General features: G+C 52.8%; 1 protein-coding gene across 1 annotated transcript in view; it reads right to left on the reverse strand.

The window, feature by feature from the left end:
- Window positions 1-3,657: 3,657 nt before the first annotated feature.
- Window positions 3,658-12,303, reverse strand: part of IGF2R (insulin like growth factor 2 receptor) — a 98,907-nt gene continuing 90,261 nt past the window's right edge. Inside the window, exons 44-48 of the mRNA XM_036886778.2 lie at window positions 12,015-12,202; window positions 9,411-9,597; window positions 7,199-7,348; window positions 6,095-6,164; window positions 3,658-5,462 (exon numbers count right to left, since the gene is read on the reverse strand). Of these exons, the coding sequence (XP_036742673.2) occupies window positions 5,046-5,462; window positions 6,095-6,164; window positions 7,199-7,348; window positions 9,411-9,597; window positions 12,015-12,202 (1,012 nt within the window). The 3' untranslated portion in view covers window positions 3,658-5,045. The remainder of the gene's footprint in view (window positions 5,463-6,094; window positions 6,165-7,198; window positions 7,349-9,410; window positions 9,598-12,014; window positions 12,203-12,303) is intronic.

Below are 12,303 nucleotides of genomic sequence, written 5' to 3' on the forward strand. Positions count from 1 at the left end.
GGGTCCCCTACAGAGCAGGGTGAACACTGGGCTAACACCCTGGCCCCAGACCTGCCAGCTCCCCTGACGAGTCCTCAGCTTGGGACGCAGCCAGTGTGCAAAGGTCCTGCTTTCAACACACCCACTCCCACCTCCACAGAGCCATTCCAGGCCAGATCTGATGCCATTTCCAGGATGTTCACTTTCTTCCGGGGAGAAAGCAGGTCCCCCACCGGCTCTGGGCAGGAGCTGCCCTCTGCGCTCCTCCGTGGGCTGGGCATGCTTTCCTTCGCTTGGGCCAGAGAGGAGGGTGACAGCCAACGGGCCCCTGCATCATACCCTTTCCCCTGTCCCCAGCCCCGGTTCAGGGGACAAGGGGTGGCCAAGATATCCTATGCAATCAAAACTGCAAGTGGGAGAAGCAGGACTGCAACCAGGGCCAACTGGGAAAGGCCAGTGCCACTGTCCAGGCTCCCAGATGAGGGCCCAGGTGCCTGGCCAAGCTCACTGTTCATCACCTAACAGGACCCTGCAAAGCCACGAGTCACCCACGTGTTGAAAGATGAGACACGAAGGCCCCAGGGGTCAGTCCCTTGGCCACTGCCCTGCAGCTGGCTCTCAGCCAGTCCTCAAGACATCAATTCACTGAAAGCCCCATTGTTAATGACCAATTTTCAGGAACTGCCTGTGCTACACCCAGTACCTCGTGAGGCCAATAGGAGATGCGGGGTAGAACCAGCTGTGGGAGCAGGACCAGGAAGAGGGCTCATCTCTGGGGAAAAGGAGAAGGAAGATGCAGTCGGGGGCGAGCCCAGATTTGCATGCAAATCCCCAGGTGCCACACAGAGCCCAGGTGACCACATGGTAAAGTGACCTTCAGCATGCCTGGGGCCAGCCACTCCCTGCCCAAAGGGCCTGCTGCACAACTGGGCCCTGCTCCTGCCCTTGGGTGCCCCCTTCCCAGGCTGCAGGAGCCCCCCATGGTGGCAGCAGACCTCTCCTCACATCCCCAGGCCACCACCGTCTTCTCCAAAACAGCACCCTTCCTCCAAGGCCAACGCACAGATGTTAAGCTACACTGAGGAGCAAGGGAACAGTGTGGGAGCCATGCACCCTCACTGGGTCATCAAAAGCCCTGTTTCTCAGAGGCACAGACTGTCCCCTGCACCCCAGGCTCCTCCCCAACATCAGGGCAAGGCTTTGTCGGCTGTTTCCCCCCACCCACCAAACCCTGATGACACTAGGGCTGCCAAGGCCAGTCAGAGAACAAGGGTGAGAGGCCTGCTGTCACCACCTTCCCTCTCCAGGCCTTGGGGACGGTCTGGACGAGCTGGAAACATCAGTGCTCACACGTGCCACTACGGGGCTGAGGTCCCTTGGGAGCACGGGCTAGCCCGGCACCCCAGACCACACACGTGGGGGTCCGTGCTCAGCTCTGCCCCCACCAGGTGCTAACGTGCTGGGACCCGGGAGGCCCGTGCCCATGTCCTTCAGACATTGGTGTTGAAGCCTTGCCCACAAACCTGCTCAGATCCCAAATGCCCACTCACCCTGTCCCCCAAAGGAACCCACAAAACCACCTCCACACTCACTGGTCCCGCGCCAGCTGGAAACATCAGGGTAGGACTGGTGCCCCACAGCCCTGCAGCTGGTCATGTCCGAGGCCCGCCTTGCACCTCGAGGTCTTCTCACCTCTTCATTAGCTTCCTAGGACTAATACAATAAAGCACACGGTCCGGGAGGTTTGTCTCTCAACATTCAGGTGTGGGCAGGGCTGGCTCCTTCGGAGGCCTCTGTCCTTGGCTTGCAGAAGGCCGTCTCATCCCTGTGGCTCCACATCCTCTTCCCTCTGTGCCTGCATGCCTGTGTCCATGGTGGGTTAGAGCCCCCCGACATCACTTAACACGGTTACTTCTGAAGAGATGCTGTCTCTGAACAGAGTCATGTCTGGGGCACCAAGGGTTAGTGCTTCAACACACCAATTTGGGGGGCACAAGTCAGCCCACAACAATCTCGGTACACCAACCCTCATGTGTGGAAGAAAAGAAACAGGCCGCATCCAAAGCACCCACTGCAGTGTTTCCAAGTCAGCACTGAGTTCCAATTCTCAGGCAGACCTCACAGGCCTGCCCCGCCAGGCCGCTAGTCCGAGGTCCACAGCGGCCACGCCCATGCTTCCCACAGGGATTGCCAGGACACACGGCGAGGCCAGCTGGAGGGCGAGGCCCGAGTTGATGACGTACAGCGGTGCTCACAGCAAAGGGTGCGTGGGGAGAACACGCGCTGGGTATTCTGAGCAGCTGGTGACGCGGACTCACTTCAGCCTGGCCTTGTCTCCATCACCTGCCCCAGCACACTGTCCTGTCACTTGATCCCCAAGAAGGAACATGAGCCCTACCTGCCCATCAGTTCTTTAACTTGCCTGGGGAATCAGACTACCCCAAAGCCCTTGCTTACGTGCTCGGGTGGCAGTCCACCTTCCTCAAGGACTCATCATGTACAACGGATCACCCTAGTGGTTGGTGAAGAACTGGTTTTGGAAGCTTTCAAAGCCTCTTACCGTGCTCACGGTCAGAGCCAGGCTTCCTCCTTATCATGGATTTCCCTGGAATAGAGTTTGCCTATACCATCCTCATCCCACACTTCTCCATTTCTCTACTACCCAATGGACAATCTCAACAGAGGGGCACAGAAAAGCTGATTAAAAGGAAACTAAGTCTCAGGGTTACACTCTCATCAATAAAATCATTTATCTGAAAAGATACCAATTCCTGTTTGCTCTCAGGGCAGGTTTTCCTTTAACTTCCTATAACAGCAGCATCAAGGAAGGCTGATCTTCTCAGCAGCTTAGGGGGACGTAGAATCCAGGCTCTTGAGAAAAGAATTAATGCAAATGCCCTTGCACACCTGGTCGCCTCTCCCGCCCTCTGTGGGCCACCACAAGCTGTGCGCTTAGGCTGGCAGCCAGGGGTGCAGAAGAACTTGCTGGCCATCAAGCTCACCAAACGGGCAGCGGAGGGCCTCCATGTGACCCCGACAGAGAGGCTTCCTGTGTCTTAGCAGCAGCTGGTGGCTTGGAGGACAGTTCCCTGCACACAAGGCCAGAGGACTAGTGACTTTTAGGTCATGACATACACCTTTATTAAGGCCACTCCAGTTGGATAATTAGAAAATGAGAAAAGAGAAGGATGCTGACTTCCGGAAGTCTAACTGACATTGTTTTAGTAACTTCTTGCTTTGTCTGCATTCACATTAACAGCTAGGAGGCTTTCATTATTTATTAGTAAATTCACGTGGAAGTAAATTCGGATAGAATTTGTGCCAAAGAAAACACCCCTATGTTAGAGCAGGCTGCACACCAAGATGCCTCATGGTATAATCAGCATCTGCGCTCTCTGGTGTTTGCTTTGATACATGGAACACCCTGAGGTCTGCTTGGTCGGGAAGAGGAGAGAACTCAGATCTAGATGAAGCTGAGAGGGAGCTGGGCGGCTCCAGAGCAAGCCCTCTGGAGGGAGCACCCAGTGCTCCTCACGGAGGCCGGCGAGAACCGTGAAGGGGAAACGCCAACGCAAACAACTTCTGTGACCTCACAGGAGGGACGCACGTGCGGTGCCAAGCCTTGGCAACAAGCTTCTAACTTCTCAGCATCAGGGGGATAAGCAGTTAACACCCAAGTAATAATTTATCTTTTATTGAAATTGTTGAATACTTTACAGTAAATTTGATTGGAAAAAATGAGGGCAAATATCAATTATTAAAAATACACTCATGTTGAAATCAAATAAGCCAGCCAAACTGAGCACAAACCGAGAAGTTTTGTAAGGTGGTTGGTTTGCTTTTCAGTGTTTGAACACCACTAGGTCTATGTACAATTCTGTAATGCAAGAAAATTCATTCATTAAACACTTCAACAGCCTAGGAAGGACAGGGTCCTGGCCCCACCCCCGTCCCGCAGCCCTGCAAGGTCCAACCACGGCTGTCCCCAGAGCAGGACTCTCACGTGCAGTGCCAGAGGGTGAGACTCTGGCCCACTGGCTTTCATGCAATTTCTGCAAGTCAATCACTGTGCAAATTAAGGCTTCTTATAGGTCCGAATGGTTGATAAATGCTTTTTTTCTTAAAAAAATAAGCACAGTAAAGGTGTATCATGAGAACCTGAAGAGGTGAGACCTATACCCCAAATCTGGAAAAGTTATTTTCTCTGACATCTCAATTCCATTCTCTCACACACACACAAAATAATCTTTGGGAGGGTTTCTGAATTCACCAGCAGGCCAAAGAAATACTGATAAATGTGCTCTGTGCCCCTAGGACTGAAGATGTCATGCAAAAAGCTGCAGCTGTTACTAAACAAAGGCAGCGAACAGGAGACCCTCCAAAGCCTTGGCACTCAGGGAGCCCCGCGCACGTGTGAGCGTGCACGTGCACATTCCCTTAAAAACTGGGAAGCAAAAAGGAAGAGAGACAGACGGAGTATTCCAACCTAGGGAATACATGGTTGACCAGTTCAAAACCTCCTACAAAACCATCCTAGCAGACCGACAGCTTCCCCTCTGACAGTGGATGAACCAGTACTTTACCCCTGCCGGCAGGAAGAAACTGTAGGGTTTTTCTTTTCCTTTTTCACAAACCTGAGTAATTTTCAAAGTCAATAAATAGGAGGACAGAATTAAATGCTAAAATATAATGGTCAATACCCTACAGGACCTAAAGCAGCAAGGGTTTTTCTCAAATAGAGCCCTCTGTTCCGAGACGCAACTGGCTCGAGTGCATGTGATGAGCGCACAGCGGCCATGCTTTTAAGTGAGAACTGGGGACAAAACCCGGGGCCCCCGGCACTGCCCTCTGGCGACTGAGCGGTGCCCCATTCCAGCGACTGTAAACAATCACAGATGAGCGGCGCCTGACCTCCTTGCCCTCTACCCCATCACAAAAACTCTTCCCTTTTGAACCAGTTTTCATTAAAGGCAAAAACAATAGAAGCATCATCAAGTCGAAGTCTTATTTGGTTAGAGGTGCCCGGCTGTGCCACGGACCCATACCCCCGTGTAGGCACCAGGAGTTCAGACGTGTAAGAGGTCCTCGTCGCTGTCGTCGTGGAAGGACTCCAGGCTGCCCGGGGCCCCCGCCTTGGGCTGTGCGGACCTGGGCTGCCCTCTCCTGGTCTTTGCCCCCATCACCAGCCCCACCCTGTCATCTGCTCTCGCCCACAGCGTCTTCCTCTGTGGGGTTCTCATGGGGTGCGCACCGTCCACCCCGGTTCCCCTGCCTGAGTGAACTTTCACCTCCGGGATGGTCAGGACCTCATCCTCGCTGTCCTGGTCGTCCCCGTGCAGAGATGTGAGGGCTTCGGCTTTCACAGACTTAGTGGTAATGTGGCCGTTTTCCTGTCCTTCCTTCCCAGGGTTCGGGCTCGGCAGCTGAATCTCTTCCATCAGCCACTCAGTTTCATTCTCATCCACCTCGTCCTCCTTGCACACCTGCCAGAGACAAAGCAGAGCCCGCGAGTCCGTCAGACCTCTCCTCCCTGCCACGGCAGCCACCACGGTCCCGGCGGCAGGGCCCCCAGGGTGAGACTGCCAACTGCTGGTTCCCACCCGGACTCGACCGAGGCAGACGGCAGCAGGAGGGCCGGGGCTGGGAGACAGGCTCCCCAGCCTCCCATCTGGAGCCAGATGGCCTCGGGTGGCCAGTAGGAGCCAGGCAGGACCGGAGCCACAGGGCTGGCTGAGGATGGGCCTGAGATGAGCCTTGTACAAGAGCAGCGTGGCAGTGCACATCAAGAGCCATGAGCGTATTTATGTCCTTTGGCCCAAATAATGTTTCTTTTTGGAAATCAATCTGAAGGAAATCATCCAAGTACAAACATTTTCATTGTCACTTTTTTTAATAGCCAAAAATCAGAAGTAACCAAAATATGAAATGCTCCAAGGAAACCAGCTGCAACCACAATGAGAATAACTTGGAAAGGAAGAAAGTGTTCCCAGGTTGAAAGTGATGGGAGACGTGCTTCCCTTTACTAGTTTAAATTGGCTGTAATGACGTTTCTTAGCACCACTGACAACACTGTAACACTGACAGCTGGCACTGTGCGTGGGGGACAGGCAGTTACCTTTGAGTATTTGTAGGACACGCCGGCACTTCTTCGGCAGCAATTGGTCAGCTTACTCATCACCGTTTCCCTGTAGGGAGACTGCAGTTACTCAAGGGTGGGACCAGCCAGGCAGGAGTCCCACCCAGCCAGCTACCTCCGCCCCGGGGGCCAGCTACCAGGGAAGGCTGCATGCCCCACAGGCACACCCCATCCATGGCACGGGCTCAACAAACCCCTCACAGCACGCTATAAACCAGCTCCATAGACAGAACACTTTGGAATCAGAAGTGGATTCAAATTCTGTTCTGCCTCTTAGTGGTCTGGCAAGAGCTGGAGCAAGTTACCTAACACTGTGCTGCTGCTTCTTCACATGTGAGTGTGACAGGACCACACACATCCACTACCCCAGGGCAGCACTGAGCTCACACATCCAAATGACTAGCCCAGGCCAGCTGGTCCCCAGCCCTGCTGGCCGAAAGCTGCACCTGGGCAGGGGGTGGCTCCCTCCCCCGTCTCCTTTGCCCACAGCTTGTCTGGCAGATGACGGGCAGCAGGGAGCCCCAGAGCTGCCCTGACCCTCTGCCCCCAGTCGATCTGACCACACTCAGGGTTCCTGTGCCTCCCTTACCGGACAGCTGCCTGTCCAGCCCTTTGGATGACTGTCAAGCCCTTGCACCCAGCAAAGGGGAGCCAAGGGGATGGTGTCGAACCCGGCACGCAGCAGACGCCTAACAGATGCTCACTCTCCCATCAGAGGGAGAGGGGAGGGGAACAGAGGGCAGAGAGATCAGCTGATCAGAAGGAAGGCTGCCCATGAACGGGGTTTAACCTTTTGTCCATCTTTGGGCACATCCAGCAGGCGGGCCAGGCTGAGTGCTCACAGAGCACCCACCGTGGGCCCGGGGCCTGTCTCGCCTGTCTGGGGCAGGTACCACAGCTCTGGCCAGACAGGACCCCTGGGCACAGAATGCAGGCATTTATGAAGCCTACTTTGGACACCACTTCCATAGTTTTAACTTAGAATTTCAGGACTCTGGCGGCTGGTGGGCTCAAAAAAAAAAAAGAGCCCAAGAGTCCAGCTTGAACTGCAGCCTTGCAGCCCACCCGCCTCCCTCTCCTTACCTTCTTTCCTTTTTGTAGAGCAGCAGGGTCAGCAGGCAGCCGGTGAGTGCCACCAGCAGCAGGCTGAGGACGGCCCCAACAGCCTGGCTTCTCTCTGAGAGCCCCCTGTGCTCCTGCTGGTCGTCTCCTGCACCACTGTTGGGGTCCACCCTGCAAGGAAGACAGGTCACTTGCAGGTCCCTCAGCGGCGTGCCACCACAGCCCGGCCCTGGCAGGGCCCAGCTAGGGGAGTGGCTCTACTATGCAAACCCCACACCAGAAAACAAGACCCGTCAGACACAGACGCACCCATCCGGTAATGAGACTAAGGTAGGAGTACCGCAGGCGCTGTCTCGAGCTGCCCGACGGTCATTAAGGACTTGGGGAAGGCAGCCTCCTCGCTCCTAGCTCCCCACCGCGGGGCTCTTCTGAAGCAAAGACTGTGAGGACAAGCTGGGCAAGCTCAACCCCCAGACTACCACTCCCTTCCCTGGGGAGAAACAGTGACCACAGCCCAGGCAACGGGGACGTCCAGAAGGGAAATATGTGCTTCCATCGTCTTCTCCCCATGGAAGCGGGATGCATTACACTCCCACCATCAATGTACCCCAGCATCTGTCTCCCAACCCCCATCTCAGGACACGGCCTCAGTGCTTCATGGGCCTAAGGGGAACCCACAGGACTCCGCTGGGCATGGCTGGCACCCCAGGAAGCTGTCTGCATCCGGGCCTGTTCAGTCCCACAAGGCAGGGCTCATCAGCAGCTGAGATTTCACAATTCCCACCCACATGTGGGAAAAAGCAGTGTATTTCCATGGCACCAACATTCAAGTAGTGAAAAGAACCAGTAAACAATTAGAAACACCCTGCCTGCCTCCCCTTTCTGCTCAGAGAACCACGCTGTGTAACGACTGAATTTCCAACCTTTCAGGCCCCCAGTCATTCATAGCCACCACCACCCCAGGATGGCTCACTAGCAGACGGTCTTCCCACCCCGAGGCAGAACGGCCACAGCGATGTTGGCCCTGCTCGGGGTGACGAGGGTGAGAGCAGGGAAGGTCAAGAGGCCACACAGGTAAGGAAGGTGAGACGCTAGCGATTAACTCAGAAAAATGCTCAAGTCACAAAATTGGGTCAGAGGGCAACCAACAGCGTAACCAGGTAAGGAAAACTTCTAATCCAAATTCAGCTCAAGCCAAATAAGCTGGTTCCAAAACATTAGGACCCCAGAGTTCAGTCCCCACTTAGACGCATTTGCTACTTGGATGTCAGCTCAGATGGGGACCTCACTACACGACAGACATGTCTGAGAGCCCTGCATGCAGACTCTGCCCTCAGAGCCAGGAACCGGCCGGGCCAGAGCCAGTGCAGAGCACCCGAGAACACTTCAGCCGTCTCCCCGGGTTCAGACAGAGAGGCGTTCATCACCATTCACAACTACGTGTCTTGATGTCTATTTTTGGTTTCTTCTGTGAGCTATGAATTATTCACAAGTGTATTTTAGTTTCCAAATGCATTTCTATTCTTCAGTTAATTTCTTGTTATTCGTTCTTAATTGCATCACATACATTGTTTATATGGCAACAACATTTAGAAATTTGTTAAGACTTGCCTTACACATCTTTGTTCCTGGAAAATTTAAGACAAAGCTGACTTTTTGGGGGGCGGGGGCTAGGATAGCACCATAGAAAGTAAAAGGAAAAACTGATTAAAGATCGAACAGATGTGACGGCAGTCAGCCCCCTCCTTGTGATTACTGTTGTTTTCTGCTGACTACAGTATCCCTTTACTGGGAGATAAAGGAAAAAATTACATGGCAAGAAGTCATTTTTCTCCTGATCTTAAAATCTTAGAAACAGAGAACGAAAACCTTCTCTAAGACACTGACTTAGATGAAACAGGAAGAAAATACACCTAAGGAGAAAGCCCTTCGTAAATCTGATCACGGCCCAGAGCTACGGGAGCAGTGGGCAGTATTGACGCTGCAGCAAGGAACCCACAATGGCAGAAGTCTGGGGCTGGCCATGTGGAGTTTACCTCCACCACTTCCTCTGGGTTTTGTGCATGTTTGAATATTTCCACATGAAAAACACTGAGGGGAAAAACACACAAGCAGACTTATGCTTGAGCTACTAAGGTCTGAGAGAGGAGGTGGGGTACATTTGGTAAATGTCCACCCAAGAAGGAAAATGAGTGACAGCAAGCTCCTGCCAACACCAGGACACCACACTTACCCCAGGGGACACACTGCAGAAGTGTACCAGGAGAAGAGGTACTGGCAGTCAGCAGTCTCATGGCTGAACTCAGGAATCCCATCCTTCACCAAAGGGTCACAGTGGAAAAAGATGGTGGAAGAGACAGACTTTGTCTTGTCTTTCCCACATTTAGAGGACGAGGCAAACACCACATCCAGATCACCATCTGTTAAAAAGGCGACGACGGCAACATTAACACTGACATTTCAATGACAGGCTGAATTTACTTTTTCATGTTCTGGAAAAAGTTTGCATACACTTAAAACCAGACATAAGGGTCTCTCATCAAATGTCCCATGTGTGCTCTTATCCACAGGCCACTTGAAGAACCTCCACCTTAAGTCAGTGGGCAGGACAGATGAACCTTACTCAAAAAGAGGTCTGGGCTTTGTCCTCAGCTAACAATATGGTCTGGAGTGGGTGCCAGCCAAGTGATTATCTGCCCACCTGGAGACAGACAACCAGGTGGGCAACCTAGCAGCCAACCAGCCAACCAAGCATCCAACCATCCAACTTAGCAGCCAAACATCCAACCAACCAGTCAACCAACCAACCAACCAGCCAACCAACCAGCCAACCAACCATCCAACCAGTCAGTCAAGTCTACCCAATGGAGCCCCAGCAGCAGTGGACACCGAGGGATGGGTGAGCTTCCTGGTTGATGGTGCTGTGTGTGTGTTGTCACACACTGATGGTGGGAACATGGTGGATCCTGAACAGATGGGGAGAGGACAAGGGGACCACCTGGTTCCCTCCTGGCCTCCTCCACACATGCTTCCTCCCCTTGACTGATTTTCATCTACATCCTTTTGCAGCAATCAACTGTACCCATGAGCGTAACAGCTCTCACTGAGTTCTGTGAGTCCTTCTAGTCAATTTTAGGGCCTGAGGGTGTTGACGGGGGCCCCCAAACTTGTAGTTGGTATCAGAGTCAGGGAGCCTTGTGTGGACTCCACCTTCTCCAACTCCTCGTGACCAGATGCTGCCGGGGCGCAGGGAGTTCAGCGTGCATCAGACATGTGCAAAGGTGGAGGGGCCCTGAGACCCAGGCCGTGTAGGCTGGGCTTGGAAGGCTCTGCATGTTCTCACCTGTACCTGGGTCAGGCATGACATGAGCAGGCATCCCACAAGGCAGGCATGTGAGTGCAACCTGAAGAGCCAGGGAGGGAGCTGATGGCAGCCTTGCACCTCAGCCAGAGGCAGGCCTCTGCAGCTTCCTGCTCTTGACCTCTCGAATGAAGAGATGTCAACTGCATTTCATCAAGAAATGCAAAAAGCAGTCTTGAAACTAAACCTGCTTTCTAGTGCTGGTGAATGAAGAAGGTAAAAAGGGAGTTTACTAACCACAAATACATGAATGCACGTGCACATACACACACCTTCTCTGAAATTCGGGAACTGCAGATGTATGCCTTGTGAAAGTGATGGTTCTTACTCTGGCAACTAGAAACAACCTGGCCTGTGCCAGGCTGAGCCTGACCAGTGCTGCAGGCACATGACCGGCAGTGACCCTGCGTGGAGGAGAGGTGGGCTTTGCTGAGAATGGGACATCACAGGCAGGTTCTGAGGGGCAGGGAGGTGGGGCAGGCCAAGGCACTCCAGCACAAGGAATGCCTATAGGAAGGCTGCTTGGTGACTGTGAGAGCTTGTAAATATCTGAGGGCTGGATCTGGGTGCCTTTGTAGGACCAGCCACTGTTAAGCTGCACTGGTGTGCTCAAGTCTATTAAAACCTTCCAGGCTGAGTTCAAAAGAGCTTACACTTTCTTGCTCTGCATAACAGGAAGCCTTGAAGGCTTTTAAAGCAGTCCTTCAGTTAGTCAACAAACATTTATCCAGCATTTTCTACAGGGCCAGGCCCAAGGACAGCATGATGAGCGAGAGGCCAAGCTGGCCCACGTGCCATGCAATTCCAGCACCCAGCTGGAATTACTAGAAAAGAACAGAGCCACAGGGGCTTACCCCATGACATGGAATCAAGCAAGTGAGTGAGGCTGAGCAGGTGGGCTCTCTGCTGGTCCCGTTAGGGGCTAACCACAGTGACCCACTCAGTACCTGATGCTCAGTACCTGATGTGGCAACATGCACTGCCTCCAGGCTCCACCCAACCAACCAGGGAGCAGTGCTTCCATAGACTCTCTCAGTTGCCCTTTTACACCGGAGTCGCGCGGTTCTTAAACACATTTAACTTTTTAAAGAGTGCCTGACCTTTCTTTTTGTCCTTTTGACAAACATGAAATCTCTTGCCCTCCTATAACATCTGAAGTTGCAAAGTAGAGAAGCATCATGACTAAAACCAAACCAAAGCATGTTTTATCATCTACCTCCTCCCAGCTCCACAGCCTCTGGTTTTTATTAAGTTTTGTTTTTTGTGCTTTTGTTTACTGAGGTCAAGTTTACCTACAGTGAAATGATCAGGTCTTACACACAGTGCTCCGTCCGTTCTGATGAATACACATCAAGACACAGAATCAGACTTTAAAATATATCAGATTTCACCTGGAGGGGGTTTGTTCATGAAAATTTTAGAGCCCTTCCTTCCTTCAACGAAGTTAAATATGGAACATTAATGGAAAGCAATTACCTTGAACATAGTATTTGGTTTTATCAGAGGTTCCAACCTTCCTACTGAAGCGTTCATCATTCGGTTTAACCTGGCAGATGTTGGCCCCAGAGCATGCTGGGTTTTTGGAGCTTGTGATGGAAGAAAGCTGGATTTCATACAAGTACTTGTCCCCATTTGTTCTCATGTCTCCAGAGGCACTGAACAGCCTGAAGAAACAGGGAAAGTCACATAACTCTGGCAGACCTTCAAGAAAGCCTACCTGTTACAGGGCCAAGGTCCTGGGGACACTGCTTGTCCCCTGCCTTCC

Source organism: Manis pentadactyla, chromosome 12, assembly GCF_030020395.1.
Source record: "Manis pentadactyla isolate mManPen7 chromosome 12, mManPen7.hap1, whole genome shotgun sequence".
Taxonomy (NCBI): domain Eukaryota; kingdom Metazoa; phylum Chordata; class Mammalia; order Pholidota; family Manidae; genus Manis; species Manis pentadactyla.